Genomic DNA, 13,906 nt, shown 5'->3' with positions numbered 1-13,906 from the left:
CACCAGCCTCTTGACAGTTTGAACATTTAATTTAAGCGAAAAGCAATGTTTATTTATGAAATAAACATTTTTTTATATATGTGGCATCAGTAAAATGTATTTTGAGTTAAATAAATTACATACATTCTTCTTTTTGCGTCAATAATTTAAATTCAAAAATTATTTTTTGGTCAACCTGTATAAATAATGATGTTAATGTTTATATTACTGAATAGAAAATTGAATGAGTTACCACACGACCCCTATTCCCATTTAAAAAAATCATCGATGACGTCATTACGCCCCAATCTATGACGTCACTATTATGTACTATACGTCAAAAAAATCATAATTTAAAAATAAAAATCGACCTATCAGAGCTTTAACTCTGAAAATAATAAGTCATGAGATAATAGACTGTTTCCACACTTTACGAATGCACTGTATAATAAACTATAGTAAAAGCCATATATACCTAGGGTTGTTGTCAGCTCCATGGTAACTAAGGGTAAGGCAGATAGTTTCTTCTGGAGTTAACAAATGCTGGTAAGATGCTTCTCCACATTGCTCCAAACTTGAAGGCTTTGCTTCCGGGTGACTGTCATAGAAGTCCCTCCTCCTTTGCATTTCATCTAAAACAAGTAAAAAATGTAAAAATATTCTAAAGAACGACATTACAGACTAGTTTAGCTCAAATTCTTTGCGTTGATTTTAACCTTCATGAACGCATTTGGAAGTCGCAGACGAGGCGCAGTCCCGACGAGGACTTGATTCTTCATTCTTTGATGAGAATCTCAAGACGTCGCGGTCGCGCTTTGTCAAGCCATCGGTCCTCAACTCTATCTCTATTGGGACCGTGCAAGTTTGGAAAACCGACACCTGGTTTCATACCTTCGCAACATTTTTAGCACTTTTAATTATATTGGCCAATTATATTAGTCCTCGTTACTGGATAATTGTAAAGGTCATAGCCCAAAAAAGAATAAGAAGAAAAAGTAAGATTGAGGTTATATAATTAAAAGGTTAACATTGTACTACGAGCAAAATACCGTTAATTAAATTCACTTTAATAATTGCATATCATATCAATGTTGTAGAGCAACATATAATTTTTACAATTTATAACATCATTTGCGAAATCCCATTTTCTTCAATGACAGTAGGTATGAAATATACGTCAATCAGACAATTCCAATTAACAATGTGAATTATTTAAGAAATATATGTTAAGAAAGTTGCAAGATTTGTGCGCTATACGCGCACGATCGTTTCTCGTATCCCCTCAAAGTACTTGCACACAGCGAATAGTGCGTACACACACAGGGACGCAGACACATCGCGGGCCAGTAATTTTGAGTTTTAGTGTATTCTCGACGATAAACGAAAGAACTCGGCTGATTTTTGAATAAAATGTACTTCTCACGTCAGTCATTTAATTTGTAATGTTTAGTTGTGTAATCAAATGACCCTATTAACCCTTTGAGGTCCTCTTTAATACAGTGGAACCCCGATAAGTCGGCCTCCGATAACCCGGACCGATTTTCATCAGACAAACTTGACAAAACAAACATTTTTTACCGAGAAATAAACAATACTGTATACAACTGTACGTAATTTAGATGTACTGTGTATACAGGGTGGTGAATCGTCAAACGGGCCATAGGAAACTCAATGGGAAATTCTAAACTGTTGAATTCCTGCTTCCCTAAATATTTTACATCAAAAGTCATGGGAAACTATTTGTAGAGGACTGAAATCTGTATCGAACACAAATGTTAAAATTGTCCTACGAATTAAACGTACTCCAAAATTTTGCAAAAATATAATACATTTTTCAGGCTACCCCTAAAAGTCAGGCCACACGTATTGCAAGAATATATTATGACATAATGTTGCGTTTGGGCATATTGACGTTTCTGATATTTGACAATTATTTGAATTGCCAAAATATTATTTATTTTGTGATTTATTGTTTAAAAAATAAAGTTGATTCAAAAATGTACTCAGTTGAGGAGAAATTAGAAATAATAAAACTGCTATATTTAGGCAATAGTGCGCGAACTGTCAGATCTTTATTTAGTGTAAAATATCCCGATAGACCAATTCCAAGTCATTCAACAATTCAAAGGATTTTACAAAATTTTGAAAATACTGGAACCCTGATTTCTAAGTGTACCTGTATAAACAATTTTGCTGAGGTACCAAGAAATTTAGAAAATCAAAATGAAATAAATGTATTAACAGCGGTAGTAGAAAATCCTAAAATAAGTTCTCGGACTATTGCAGACCAGTTTAATATTCATAATTCCACGGCATTAAAAATTTTGAAAAAGAATAAATTCCGTTCTTATAAATTTCAACGTCATCAAGAACTAAGACAAGGAGATGCTGAGAGACGAGGGGAATTTTGTTTTGAACTTTTAGAGAAGGCTAATGCAGACAGACAATTTTTAAAAAACATTTTGTTTAGTGATGAATGTACATTTACATTGAATAATGAACCAAATGTTCAAAATTATAGGGTTTGGTCGACAAGAAAGCCTGAAAACATTATTGAAAGCCATACCCAATACCGTCGAAAAATAAATGTCTGGTTGGGAATATTTAGACACAATATTATTGGGCCATTTTTCTACGAGGAAAATTTAAATTCAGAAAAGTTCTTAGACTTGCTACAAGAAAAGATTTTACCGAGACTTGCAGAAGTAGCTCCAGATGAAGAAGAAATTTGGTTTCAAATGGATGGATGCCCTGCGCACAATAACCGTGAGGTTAAAGAATTCTTAAAAAACAGCTTTAATAATTGTTTGATTGGACCTAATTGTAACATTAAGTGGCCTCCGAGATCGGGAGATCTAGCTCCAAACGATTATTTTATCTGGGGCTATCTAAAATCAAAAATTTATTCTGATCAAAAATTTACCGATATTGAAGCATTAAAAATTAGAATTATTGAAGAGTGTGCAAAAATAACGCCACGCGTTCTAGCTAATGTTAGACGAGAATTTTACGATAGATTGGGATACTGTTTAGTACAAAATGGCGGATTGTTTGTACATTTATTATAGTTTTATGTTTAGAAATTATCATAATTTATTTTTATTCGTTCCTTAAATAATAAAAATGTATAGTTACAATTTAGGAATAAGGATCACAGTAAAATTATATTGAAATTCTTTGAATTGTTGTTTAACCTGGAATTGAATTGGAGTGTATCATTATGTTAAATAAAATCTGGCAGTGCTCGCACTATTGCCTGAATTAAACATTGCGATTTTTCGTAACTGAGTAGGTACATTTCATTAACTTTACTTTATAAACAATAGAATTTATTATCTAAAAAATGTAATTATCTAAACAATACAATTTACTGTTTACAAAGTAATATTTATTGTTTACTAGTGTAGTAGTAGTATTTTTAATAAAATTTATTGTTTATAAATATTTAATCATAAAATAAAAATATTGACAATTCAAATTGTCACACATCGTACATCAATATCATCAAACGCAACACATCATAAACATTCATGCACTACGTGTGGCCTGACTTTTAGGGGTGGCCTGAAAAATGTATTATATTTTTGCAAAATTTTGGAGTACATTTAGTTCCTAGAACAATTTTAACACGTGTTTTCGATACAGATTTCAGTTTCCTACAAATAGTTTCCCATGACTTTTGATGTAAAATACTTAGGAAGCAGGAATTCAACAGTTTAGAATTTTACATTGAGTTTCCTATGGCCCGTTTTCCGATTCACCACCCGGTATGTATTTCATATTTTTGCAATAATGTAATTATTATAATTGACTTTATTTGTAAATAGGTATACCGTATTTTATTAATTTTTACCAGATTCTCCGCCTAACCCGGATCGGCCGCGGTCCCGATTAATCCGACTTATCGAGGTTCCACTGTATTACCAAGCAGCAACGTGATGCCAACAATATTAGTATATATATTATATAAAACTTTCTCAGGCAGAGAAAATACTTTTTCCACCTACCTCTACCGAAAGTATACTTTTCCAGACCTGATTGTAGGGAGCAAAGTTGTACTTTTCCTCCCTAGGGAGGAAAATATTTTTCCTCCCTAGGGAGGAAAAGTAAAAGTGACGTCATGGTATTTCATTCATGAAATATAACTTATTGACGCCCTGTACAATATCTATTTTCTATTACGAAGTATCTATACATTGTAACGTTTATTTATAAAACACCCTGTATTTTGCAGAATGGTAAAAAACAGTAAATTGTTATTTTGATTTAACAATGTTTACATTAATAATTTGACTTATATTTGACAGTTGACAGTTATATTGTACATACTTATTATAGGTCTGGATCCCGCGTATGAAAAAAAAGTTGATTAATAGCAAGCTGAAAATTTGTTAATAGCTTAAGGGTGTCTAGTAGAATAAACTTTGATATGTGTGAACACTGGAACAGGGGCAGTTTTAATTGTGGAACAGGTTAAAAATTTGGAACGGTTACAGCACGAAAACGGCACATTTATTTTGTCCGACAGAACAGACTTAAACTCTTCGAACAGAGATTAAACTCTCATGCAAAAATCAGACTGCTATTTATCACCAAATGGGCGTTTTAATGAGTGGAACATGTAGAATATGTCAAATGACAGGAATTATAACAGGTAATAAATAGCAGTCTGATTTTTTCATGAGAGTTTAATCTCTGTTCGGAGAGTTTAAGTCTGTTCTGTCGGACAAAATAAATGTGCCGTTTTCGTGCTGTGACCGTTCCAAATTTTTAACCTGTTCCACAATTAAAACTGCCCCTGTTTCAGTGTTCCCATATATCAAAGTTTATTCGACTAGACACCCTTAAGCTATTAACAAATTTTCAGCTTGCTATTAATCAACTTTTTTTTCATACGCGGGATCCAGACCTATTAGTTTTAGTTCTAATAAATTTTGTTGGTTAGTTACATAAATAAATTAAGTAAAAATAAAAAAATGACTTGTTATTTGAGGAAGGTGGAAAAACCATATGTATAACATGGGAGTAAAGTGTCTTTTCCTCCCTTGAATGATTACTGCCCTCCGCTACGCGTCGGGCAGTAAACTTCATTCTCGGGAGGAAAAGTTACACTTTCCTCCCTTGTTATACAAATAGCTATTTCCACCTACCTCTACTGAAAGTACATTTTCCGGACCTGATTGTAGGGAGCAAAGTTGTACTTTTCCTCCCTAGTGAGGAAAAGTAAAAGTGACGATATGGTATTTCATTCATGAAATATAACTTATTGACGCACTGTACAATATCTATTTTCTATTACGTAAGTATCTATACATTTTAACGTTTATTTATAAAACACCGTGTATTTTGCAGAATGGTAAAAAACAGTAAATTGTTATTTTTATTTAACAATGTTTACATTAATAATTTGACTTATATTTGACAGTTGACAGTTATATTGTACCTACTTGTTAGTTTTAGTTTTAATAAATTTTGTTGGTTAGTTACATAAATAAATTAAGTAAAAATGAAAAAATGACTTGATATTTAAGGAAGGTGGAAAAAACATATGTATAACATGGGAGTAAAGTGCATTTTCCTCCCTTGAATGATTACTGTAAACTTCATTCTCGGGAGGAAAAGTAGCACTTTCCTCCCTTGTTATACAAACAGCTATTTCCACCTACCTCTACCGAAAGTATACTTTTCCGGACCTGATTGTAGGGAGCAAAGTTGTACTTTTCCTCCCTAGGGAGGAAAAGTAAAAGTGACGTCATGGTATTTCATTCGTGAAAAATAACTTATTGACAATACATGTTTACATGTGTACAATATATGTTTTCTATTACGTAAGTATCTATACATTTTAACGTTTATTTATAAAACACCCTGTATTTTGCAGAATGGTAAAAAACAGTAAATTGTTATTTTGATTTGACAATGTTTACATTAATTATTTGACTTATATTTGACAGTTGACAGTTACATTGTACCTACTTGTTAATTTTAGTTCTAATAAATTTTGTTAGTTACATAAATAAATTAAGTAAAGATAAAAAATGACTTGTTATTTGGGGAAGGTGGAAAAACCATATGTATAACATGGGAGTAAAGTGCCTTTTCCTCCCTTGAATGATTACTGCCCTCCGCTACGCGGCGGGCAGTAAACTTCATTCTCGGGAGGAAAAGTAGCACTTTCCTACCTTGTTATACAAATAGCTATATCTGCCTCTTTTATGGTCAAATTCTTCAACAAATCAAAAATAATATAACTGAAAAACAAGTTCCCATTAAACATAAAATTTATAAGAGATTTGTTGAAAAAATTGAATATAAAGGAGGCAATGAAACTAATTTTTCTTGGGATTTTTAATTTTCCTTTTTTCTTCTTCTAATATAGCAGCCAAGAAAAACAATTCTTCCAAACAAGGCATTATTCTTTTCACACTGTGGTTATCGAAAAACTGTGAACTTCTACATAGACTGTGATGAGTTCGCGACTGCCAAGTATGAATATACTTAAATAGGAGACTGGGACTGTCTTTTTCGCGAGAGTTGTGTTCGCGAGTCTCTAATCAATGCGTTCTAGCCTTAATTGCCAGCAACTCAACTGAAAGTTTATACAAACTCAGTGAAAAATCCTTGAAAAGAGTCTGGATAATTTATAACGTTATAAAGCCCGCACTTCACTCTCGCCGAAGTCGATCCAGGTTCAACAAGTACGAGAGTGTAGACGGTCACCTTGTGTAACTTTGCCTCACTTCGTTCTACTTCCATTCTCTGTCGCTCTGGTCAAAGGGATCTTTGTCGGTATCGCACTTCGAACGAGTGTGTAGAGAGGGTACTTCGGACTTCGGTCAACTATGGAGAAGTAACTTCGCCGAGAGTGTGGAGCCCGTTTAAGATTTTATTAAACTCTGGGAAATTTTTTTAATGCATTCTTAATAAAATCAACAATGGTATTCTAACAGCAAAACATTATTATTGTGATTATAAGTAGAATAACTCAACACCTAAAATAGATGATGTCCTGTCCTCTGCCTTGATAGTGATGACACATGCACTTATGTTAATGTAAACAAATATTTCCTAAAATATACCTGTAGCCATTCCACTTCTCCAAATTAGCTAAATATATAAACACATAGAAATTTTATACTCAAGATATGCACATTCATTTTTATGAGTATAAGTTTTTAGTTGTGTTATTGACTATAAGGGAAAATGGAAAATTTTAAGGCAGGTATATTTTTATCTTTAACCCTTCAGCAGACGTGCGAAATAAAATTAGACAAACACAGGGATGAGGCCTGTCATGAAATGACCAAAATGAACAACTTCGAAAAAAATAAAAATGACAAATTTCTTAGACTATTTAACACTTTGATACACAACAGTAAGTAGTTGTCTATCAGAACAGGGTTTATGCACAAAAGGATATTTCTCACATAAATAAAAAATATACATTGTATCTAGTTTTTTCAGTGCCCCTCAGACCCCCAATGGTACTTATCTAAATATTTTACAAAAATAAAGCTCTTTAGTCTGCAATTGCCAAATACGACATTATAAAGCTCTATCAGTTCCCCCTCCCAAGAAAAGAGGACACTGTAGATATTGCAAAAAACGGAAAACAAGACATTTCTGTAAGTTTTGCAAAAATTGGTTGTGCATGCAACATATTGTAATTGTAGTATGTTGCAGACTGTGTAGACAAAATGACATAAAATCATTGTATAATTTTGTGCTATTATATTTTCTGCACCAATTTTTATGTTGTTTATATTTTACGTTTCTTAATTTTATCAAATATATTTTTGCTCATCTCTAATAAAAACTGTTACATTTTTTGTTATGTACTTTTATGACTTTTTCAAATAAAAGTGTAAAAATAGTAGGGTTTTTGTAACTATTCTGTATTATGTAATACGACTAGCCACAAAATGTATTTCTCTCAATTGTTAATTAAAAAACTTTTTGTAAAATAGATCACAGTAAAAGTTTTGTAATATCACAATATTACAAAAAAATATTGCATCATCATCTTGGGTCCTGATTACCACTGTAGTGCACTAATGTATTTTTTTAGATGTTGAGAAGCGTGTGATTGTTAAAACGATAAAAATTCAAATTTCGTAGCCAGTCTGTTTCTGTCCACTAGCAAAATAAGTACAAGGCTTTTAGGCAGAAATTTTCATCACCTTATACCATTCTGAAAGATGCTGTAGATGGACCCAAAAACCTCAACCTTCAAGAACTTCATTTTAGTTTATTGCATATGAACAAGGAATAATAATTTATTTAGAAGATTAACTATAAAAACAATAAATGTAAACGCCATACAATATAAAAACATTATGACATAATATAGAAGTTACAATGAAAATTATTATTTTCTGTGTACAACCTATTAGAAAAAAACAGTGATACTTTATAGACTTCCCAGTACAACAAACCCATTAAAATTAAATGAGCTTATATCTAACTCCAATTTATATGACAAATTAGGTATACTTACTTTGAAATAATCTTGGAACAAGTTTGTAGACAATGTCCTGGATAGTTTTGTCAGGTCTGATGTTGAGTAATGGCTTTGATTTGTGTACTTGTACATCGCAAACTGGACAGTATTTATTCTTTTGTAAATACTTAATAATACAGCTGCGGCAAACTACAAAAGAATACAAGAATTAAATAAATATGGATCCATAAATTCCTGTCAAAAACATATTTATTTTTATACAATATAACTTAAAAGAATATATTATCTATAATCTAGTGTGGGATATACAGGGTGTAACGAAAATACAGGTCATAAATTTAATCACATATTCTGGGACCAAAAATAGTTTGATTGAACCTAACTTACCTTAGTACAAATGTGCATATAAAAAAAGTTACAACCCTTTGAAGTTACAAAATGATCGATTTTTTCCAATGTATCGAAAACTATTAAAGATTTTTTATTGAAAATGGACATATGGCATTCTTATGACAGTAGCCTCTTAAGAAAAAATTATAGTGAAATTTGGACACCCTATAAAAATTTTATGGGGGTTTAGTTCCTTTAAACCCCCCAAACTTTTGTGTACGTTCCAATTAAATTATTATTGTAGTACCATTACTTAAATACAATATTTTTAAAACTTTTTTGGCTCTTAGTACTTTTTCGAAAAGTCAGTTTTTATCGAGATATTTTGAATATTTGTCAAATCCACCACATATTTGTATATGGTTAAGTACGATTATGAAGACTTGGTAATAATATGAAAATTTATGTATGATTTACATTTTTAGGTATATTCTGAACCGTATTAAAAAAGAAGCCATATCTCGATAAAAGTTGCCTTCTCGAAAAAATACAAAGAGGCAAAAAAGTTTTAAAAACATTTTGTTTAACTAATGGTATCGCAGTAATAGTTTAATTGGAGCGTACACAAACATTTGGGAGGTTTAAAGGAACAAAAGCCCCATACAATTTTTATGTAAACATATTAAAAAAGAAGCCGCAACTCGATAAAAACTGCCTTATCGAAAAAATACTGAGAGCCAAAAAAGTTTTACAAATATTGAATTTAACTAATGGTACCACAATAATAATTTAATTGGAACGTACAGAAAAGTTTAAGGGAACAAAACCCCCTCGAAAACCCCCATACAATTTTTATGGGGAGCACAAAGGACATCGCACACATCTTATGGAAAATATAATGTCACTCAAATTCAATAAAATTTATACGATTAGATTCGTTTTAATATAACGATCAATTCTTATCATTGCGCCAACTCTTAATTATGATTAATTACGGCGCAAATTGCAATTAAAGTTTATCGAAATCACATTTTTGGAGTCCATAAAATGTTAGTTTACAATCATTATTGCTCTGAGTGCTATTCATAACAGCTTAAATCCCGCTGGGCCTAAGCGGATTAGTGAAACTAATCCGCTGATTTATGGAGTACCGAAAATCTGGGTATTTTAAAATATTTTTTCTCTCTCTAACTTATGTACCTACCCATTTGATTTCAGATTTATTTATATCAATTTCTGCTCTTATTTTTGAAAATAGAGAGTTGGCGCAATGATAAGATTTGATCGTTAATTTAAAACGAATCTATTGGTATAAATTTTATTGAATTTGAGTGACATTATATTTTCCATAAGATGTGTGCGATGTCCTTTCACTATAATTTTTCTTTAAGATGCCCCTGCCATAAGAATGCCGCATATCCATTTTCAATAAAAAATCTCTAATAGTTTTCGATATATTCGAAAAAATCGATTTTCATTTTGTAACTTCAAAGGGCTATAACTTTTTTATGTGCATATTTGTACTAAGGTAAGTTATGTTCATTCGAACTATTTTTGGTCCCAGAATATGTGATTTAAGTTATGACCTGTATTTTTGTTACACCCTGTATACACACACTGGCAAAATTAAAGGAACACCTTAAAAATGAGACATGTTTGATGTCTCGAATCTCCTAAACCAGTTGTCCGATTTGAGTGATTTTTTTAGTATGTTGTAGTCTTATTATTAAAGAATATCGATGTATTATTGTGACTACACAGGTAAATAGCATTTTATACCGGGTGTAACAATCATATTGTGTTTTTTCCTTAAAGTTCGGAACACCCTGTGGAATATTCTGGCCTATATAAAATATTGAAATTAAAACTCAATTGTAGCCTTAGGCTTTCTTAACATTTTCTTTTTTGATTTATTTACTTATGTTGGATAATAAAAAAGTTAGGTACTTTAAAAACTAGTCATTTTCTTCGTCAATACAGGGTGTTTCTAAATAAGTGCGACAAACTTTAAGGGCTAAATCTGCATGAAAAATAATGACAGTTTACTTTATAAATATCTGTCCGCAAATGCTTCGTTTCCGAGATACAGGATGTTAAATGTTTTCTTGCAAACTGACGATTTATTTATTGCTCTAAAACCGGTTGAGATATGCTAATGAAATTTGGTAAGTTTTAAGAGGTAGTTATTGCGCATTTTTTGACATACAATTTTATATTCGTCATTGGTGTGCATACGGGATATATCTAAAATGTTTATACCCGTATGCACGCCAATGGTGAATATAAAATTCTTGATTGATGTCAAAAAATGTGCAATAACCACCTCTTAAAACTTACCAAATTTCATTTGCATATTTCAACCGGTTTTAGAGCAATAAATAAATCGTCAGTTTGCAAGAAAAAATTCAACATCCCGTATCTCAGAAACGAATCATTTGTGGAAATATATTATTATATATTATATTAGAAATATTATATTAGAAAGTAAACTGTCACTATTTTTTCATGCAGAATTACATCTTTAAAGTTTGTCACACTTATTTAGAAACACCCTGTATTGATGAAGAACATGGCTAGATGTTAAAGTACAACTTTCTTATTATCCAACATAAGCAAATGGATCTAAAAAGAAAATGTTAAGAAAGCCTAACTCTACGATTGAGTTTTAATTTTAATATTTTACATGTGCTAGAATATTCCACAGGGTGTTCCAAACTTTAAAGAAAAAACACAGTATGATTGTTACACCCGGTATAAAATGACATTTACCTGTCTAGGAACAATATTATTACACCGATATTCTTAAATAATAAGGCTACAATATACTAAAAACATCACTTAAATCGGATAACTGGTTTAGGAGATTCGAAACATCAAACATGTCCCACTTTTAAGGTGTTCCTTTAATTTTGCCGGTGTGTGTATGTCAAAAACGTGAATATGTCACTTGCAATAACAAATACATCCAGCATTTGATGATTTGGAGTTGCAATTCTTTCAGATAGCCCTGATTGGCACAAATATTTGCCATTATGTAACAAGAGCTCAAGATTCAAAAGATATGTGCTAATATTTTACCCTGTACGCACACGCAGATGCTACTGCTTCTGCTGATCAAAAGCATTAAAATTTAAATTTACATGCAATAAAATTTTATATTTTAATTTATATAATAAAAAAATATCCAAAATATGGATGTTTTTAAAAAGATTTCACAATTAACTCAAAAACTGATTTTACTGAAAAAAAAGTATTACAATCAAAAAAGAAGAATATAAAATAATAAAAAAATGCCTTTTGAATAGGAATCTTTTAACATTAACCCTCCAGCGGAGAGGCGAAATAAAACTACATTGTATTTCCATAACCTATCCGTTGGAGGGTTAAATAACAGAATAGTCAACTATTTTTTGAGAAAAAAACTATCAAAACTTTTTTTGACATGTCTTAAAAGTTCTTTAACACTTTCACTCATATTATACTAATGGTTGGCTACGTTGACAATATTATGTTGAAAACTATCTCATCTTGCAAAAGGTGTATTTTTCTGTTTTTTTTTTCAAGATTTATTATTCATTAATTCTTAAGGTTACTGTTAACACAGTTACGTTACTGGTTAAGGTTACACTGTTAAGTCACACAAAGACTGGTTTCGGGATTTTCAACAACATCCCTTAGTTGGTCTTTTGATAGCTTCATATCTACATGAAGTTCTGTCCATAAAACTTTCTGGCAGTCGGTAATCTCAAAGTAATCTTTAGCGTCAAAAAATTATTATATTACTACGAAATGTTACTTATCTTTTGAATTTAATTGTCTACTCTTAAAAATTCTTTGGAATCCCAGTTGTCTTATGGTTTTATGTTTATCAAAAATAGCAGTCAAAATAATATCTTCTGGTCTCCCAAAGTATCCATTTCTTTGAATACTTTTGTAGACTAAATCCTTTAATTCTGTTAGTAAGAAGAGACCTGGTCGCAGTGTCTTATTGTCTTGAACAGATGTCTTGCACCATAAATGCATGACGGTTGAGTCTTAATGCAAAACCAAAATGGCGCATACACTTTTATTACAAAATGGCTTAGTATGTATTTGTAAATTTTCCGAGGGGTTTCTGATTGCTACGTATAACCGAAATATACAGGAAGCAGTGGTAAACCAGCGAGAATCAACCATTTTCCCAGGCTGTCTCTTAAAAAGTTGTTCTGAACAAACACCACTTTTAACTGTTTGACAAAAATCATACAGGTATTCTTGATCTGTACAAATATTCAAATCTTTGCTGCGGAATTCGTCAACTGATGATTATATTTTTGAAAATGAAGCTACAGATAGAGTTTCGCAAACATGCAGTCATTTTTCAAGAGGCCCAGAAATGCATGTGGTCCACTGGTACTGCCATCCAGTTGTTCAAATAGATGTCTTAGAGTAGAGACAACTTTTTTGCAGACAAACCATTGCAGGGGCCTTCCAATTTTATTTTCCAGTAGGTAACACTATAATTCCTCCTTTACACCCTGTGTTTATGACAGTACCGTTCAGTAAAGTTTATCCACTAATAATTTTCCATCATAATCAGCAGTCATATTGATATCAAAGAGACAGGCTTTCGAATCAAGGTTGTCAGCTATATTTCCTAAAATTCCCAAGTTTATATATTCTGAAAATGTTTTCTCTACTTTAGTATTCAATTGTTAGTCAATGACAAAATATTCTTAAAAAATATATAACTTAGTTAAATATAAGTAGGTGCTTAAAATTTCAATGGGCCTTCACTAATAAATTGAAGCAACTTTGTATATACATACACCGGCAAAATTAGCCGAACACCTTAAAAATGGGACATGTTTGATGTCTAGAATTTCCTAAACCAGTAGTGGTCCGATTTGAGTGATTCTTTTAGTATGTTATAGCCTTATTATTTAAGAATATCGTTGTGATAGTATTGTTGCTATATAGGTAAATATCATTTTATACCGGGTGTAACAATCATACTGTGTTTTTTTCTTAAAGTTTGGAACACCCTGTGGAATATTCTAGGACATGTAAAATATTAAAATTAAAACTCAATCGTAGAGTTTAGGCTTTCTTAACATTTTCCTTTTCGATTCATTTAATTATGAGGGACAATAAAAA

General features: G+C 31.5%; 1 protein-coding gene across 1 annotated transcript in view; it reads right to left on the bottom strand.

Annotated features, from left to right (window-relative positions):
• Positions 1 to 13,906, bottom strand: part of LOC126882283 (polycomb group protein Psc-like) — a 123,513-nt gene that overhangs the window by 103,430 nt on the left and 6,177 nt on the right. Inside the window, exons 3-4 of the mRNA XM_050647144.1 lie at positions 8,477 to 8,629; positions 455 to 611 (exon numbers count right to left, since the gene is read on the bottom strand). Of these exons, the coding sequence (XP_050503101.1) occupies positions 455 to 611; positions 8,477 to 8,629 (310 nt within the window). The remainder of the gene's footprint in view (positions 1 to 454; positions 612 to 8,476; positions 8,630 to 13,906) is intronic.

Source organism: Diabrotica virgifera, chromosome 3 (genome assembly GCF_917563875.1).
Source record: "Diabrotica virgifera virgifera chromosome 3, PGI_DIABVI_V3a".
Taxonomy (NCBI): Eukaryota; Metazoa; Arthropoda; class Insecta; order Coleoptera; family Chrysomelidae; genus Diabrotica; species Diabrotica virgifera.
Note: the sequence above shows the minus strand (reverse complement) of the source record. Positions and strands in the feature narration are given on the sequence as shown.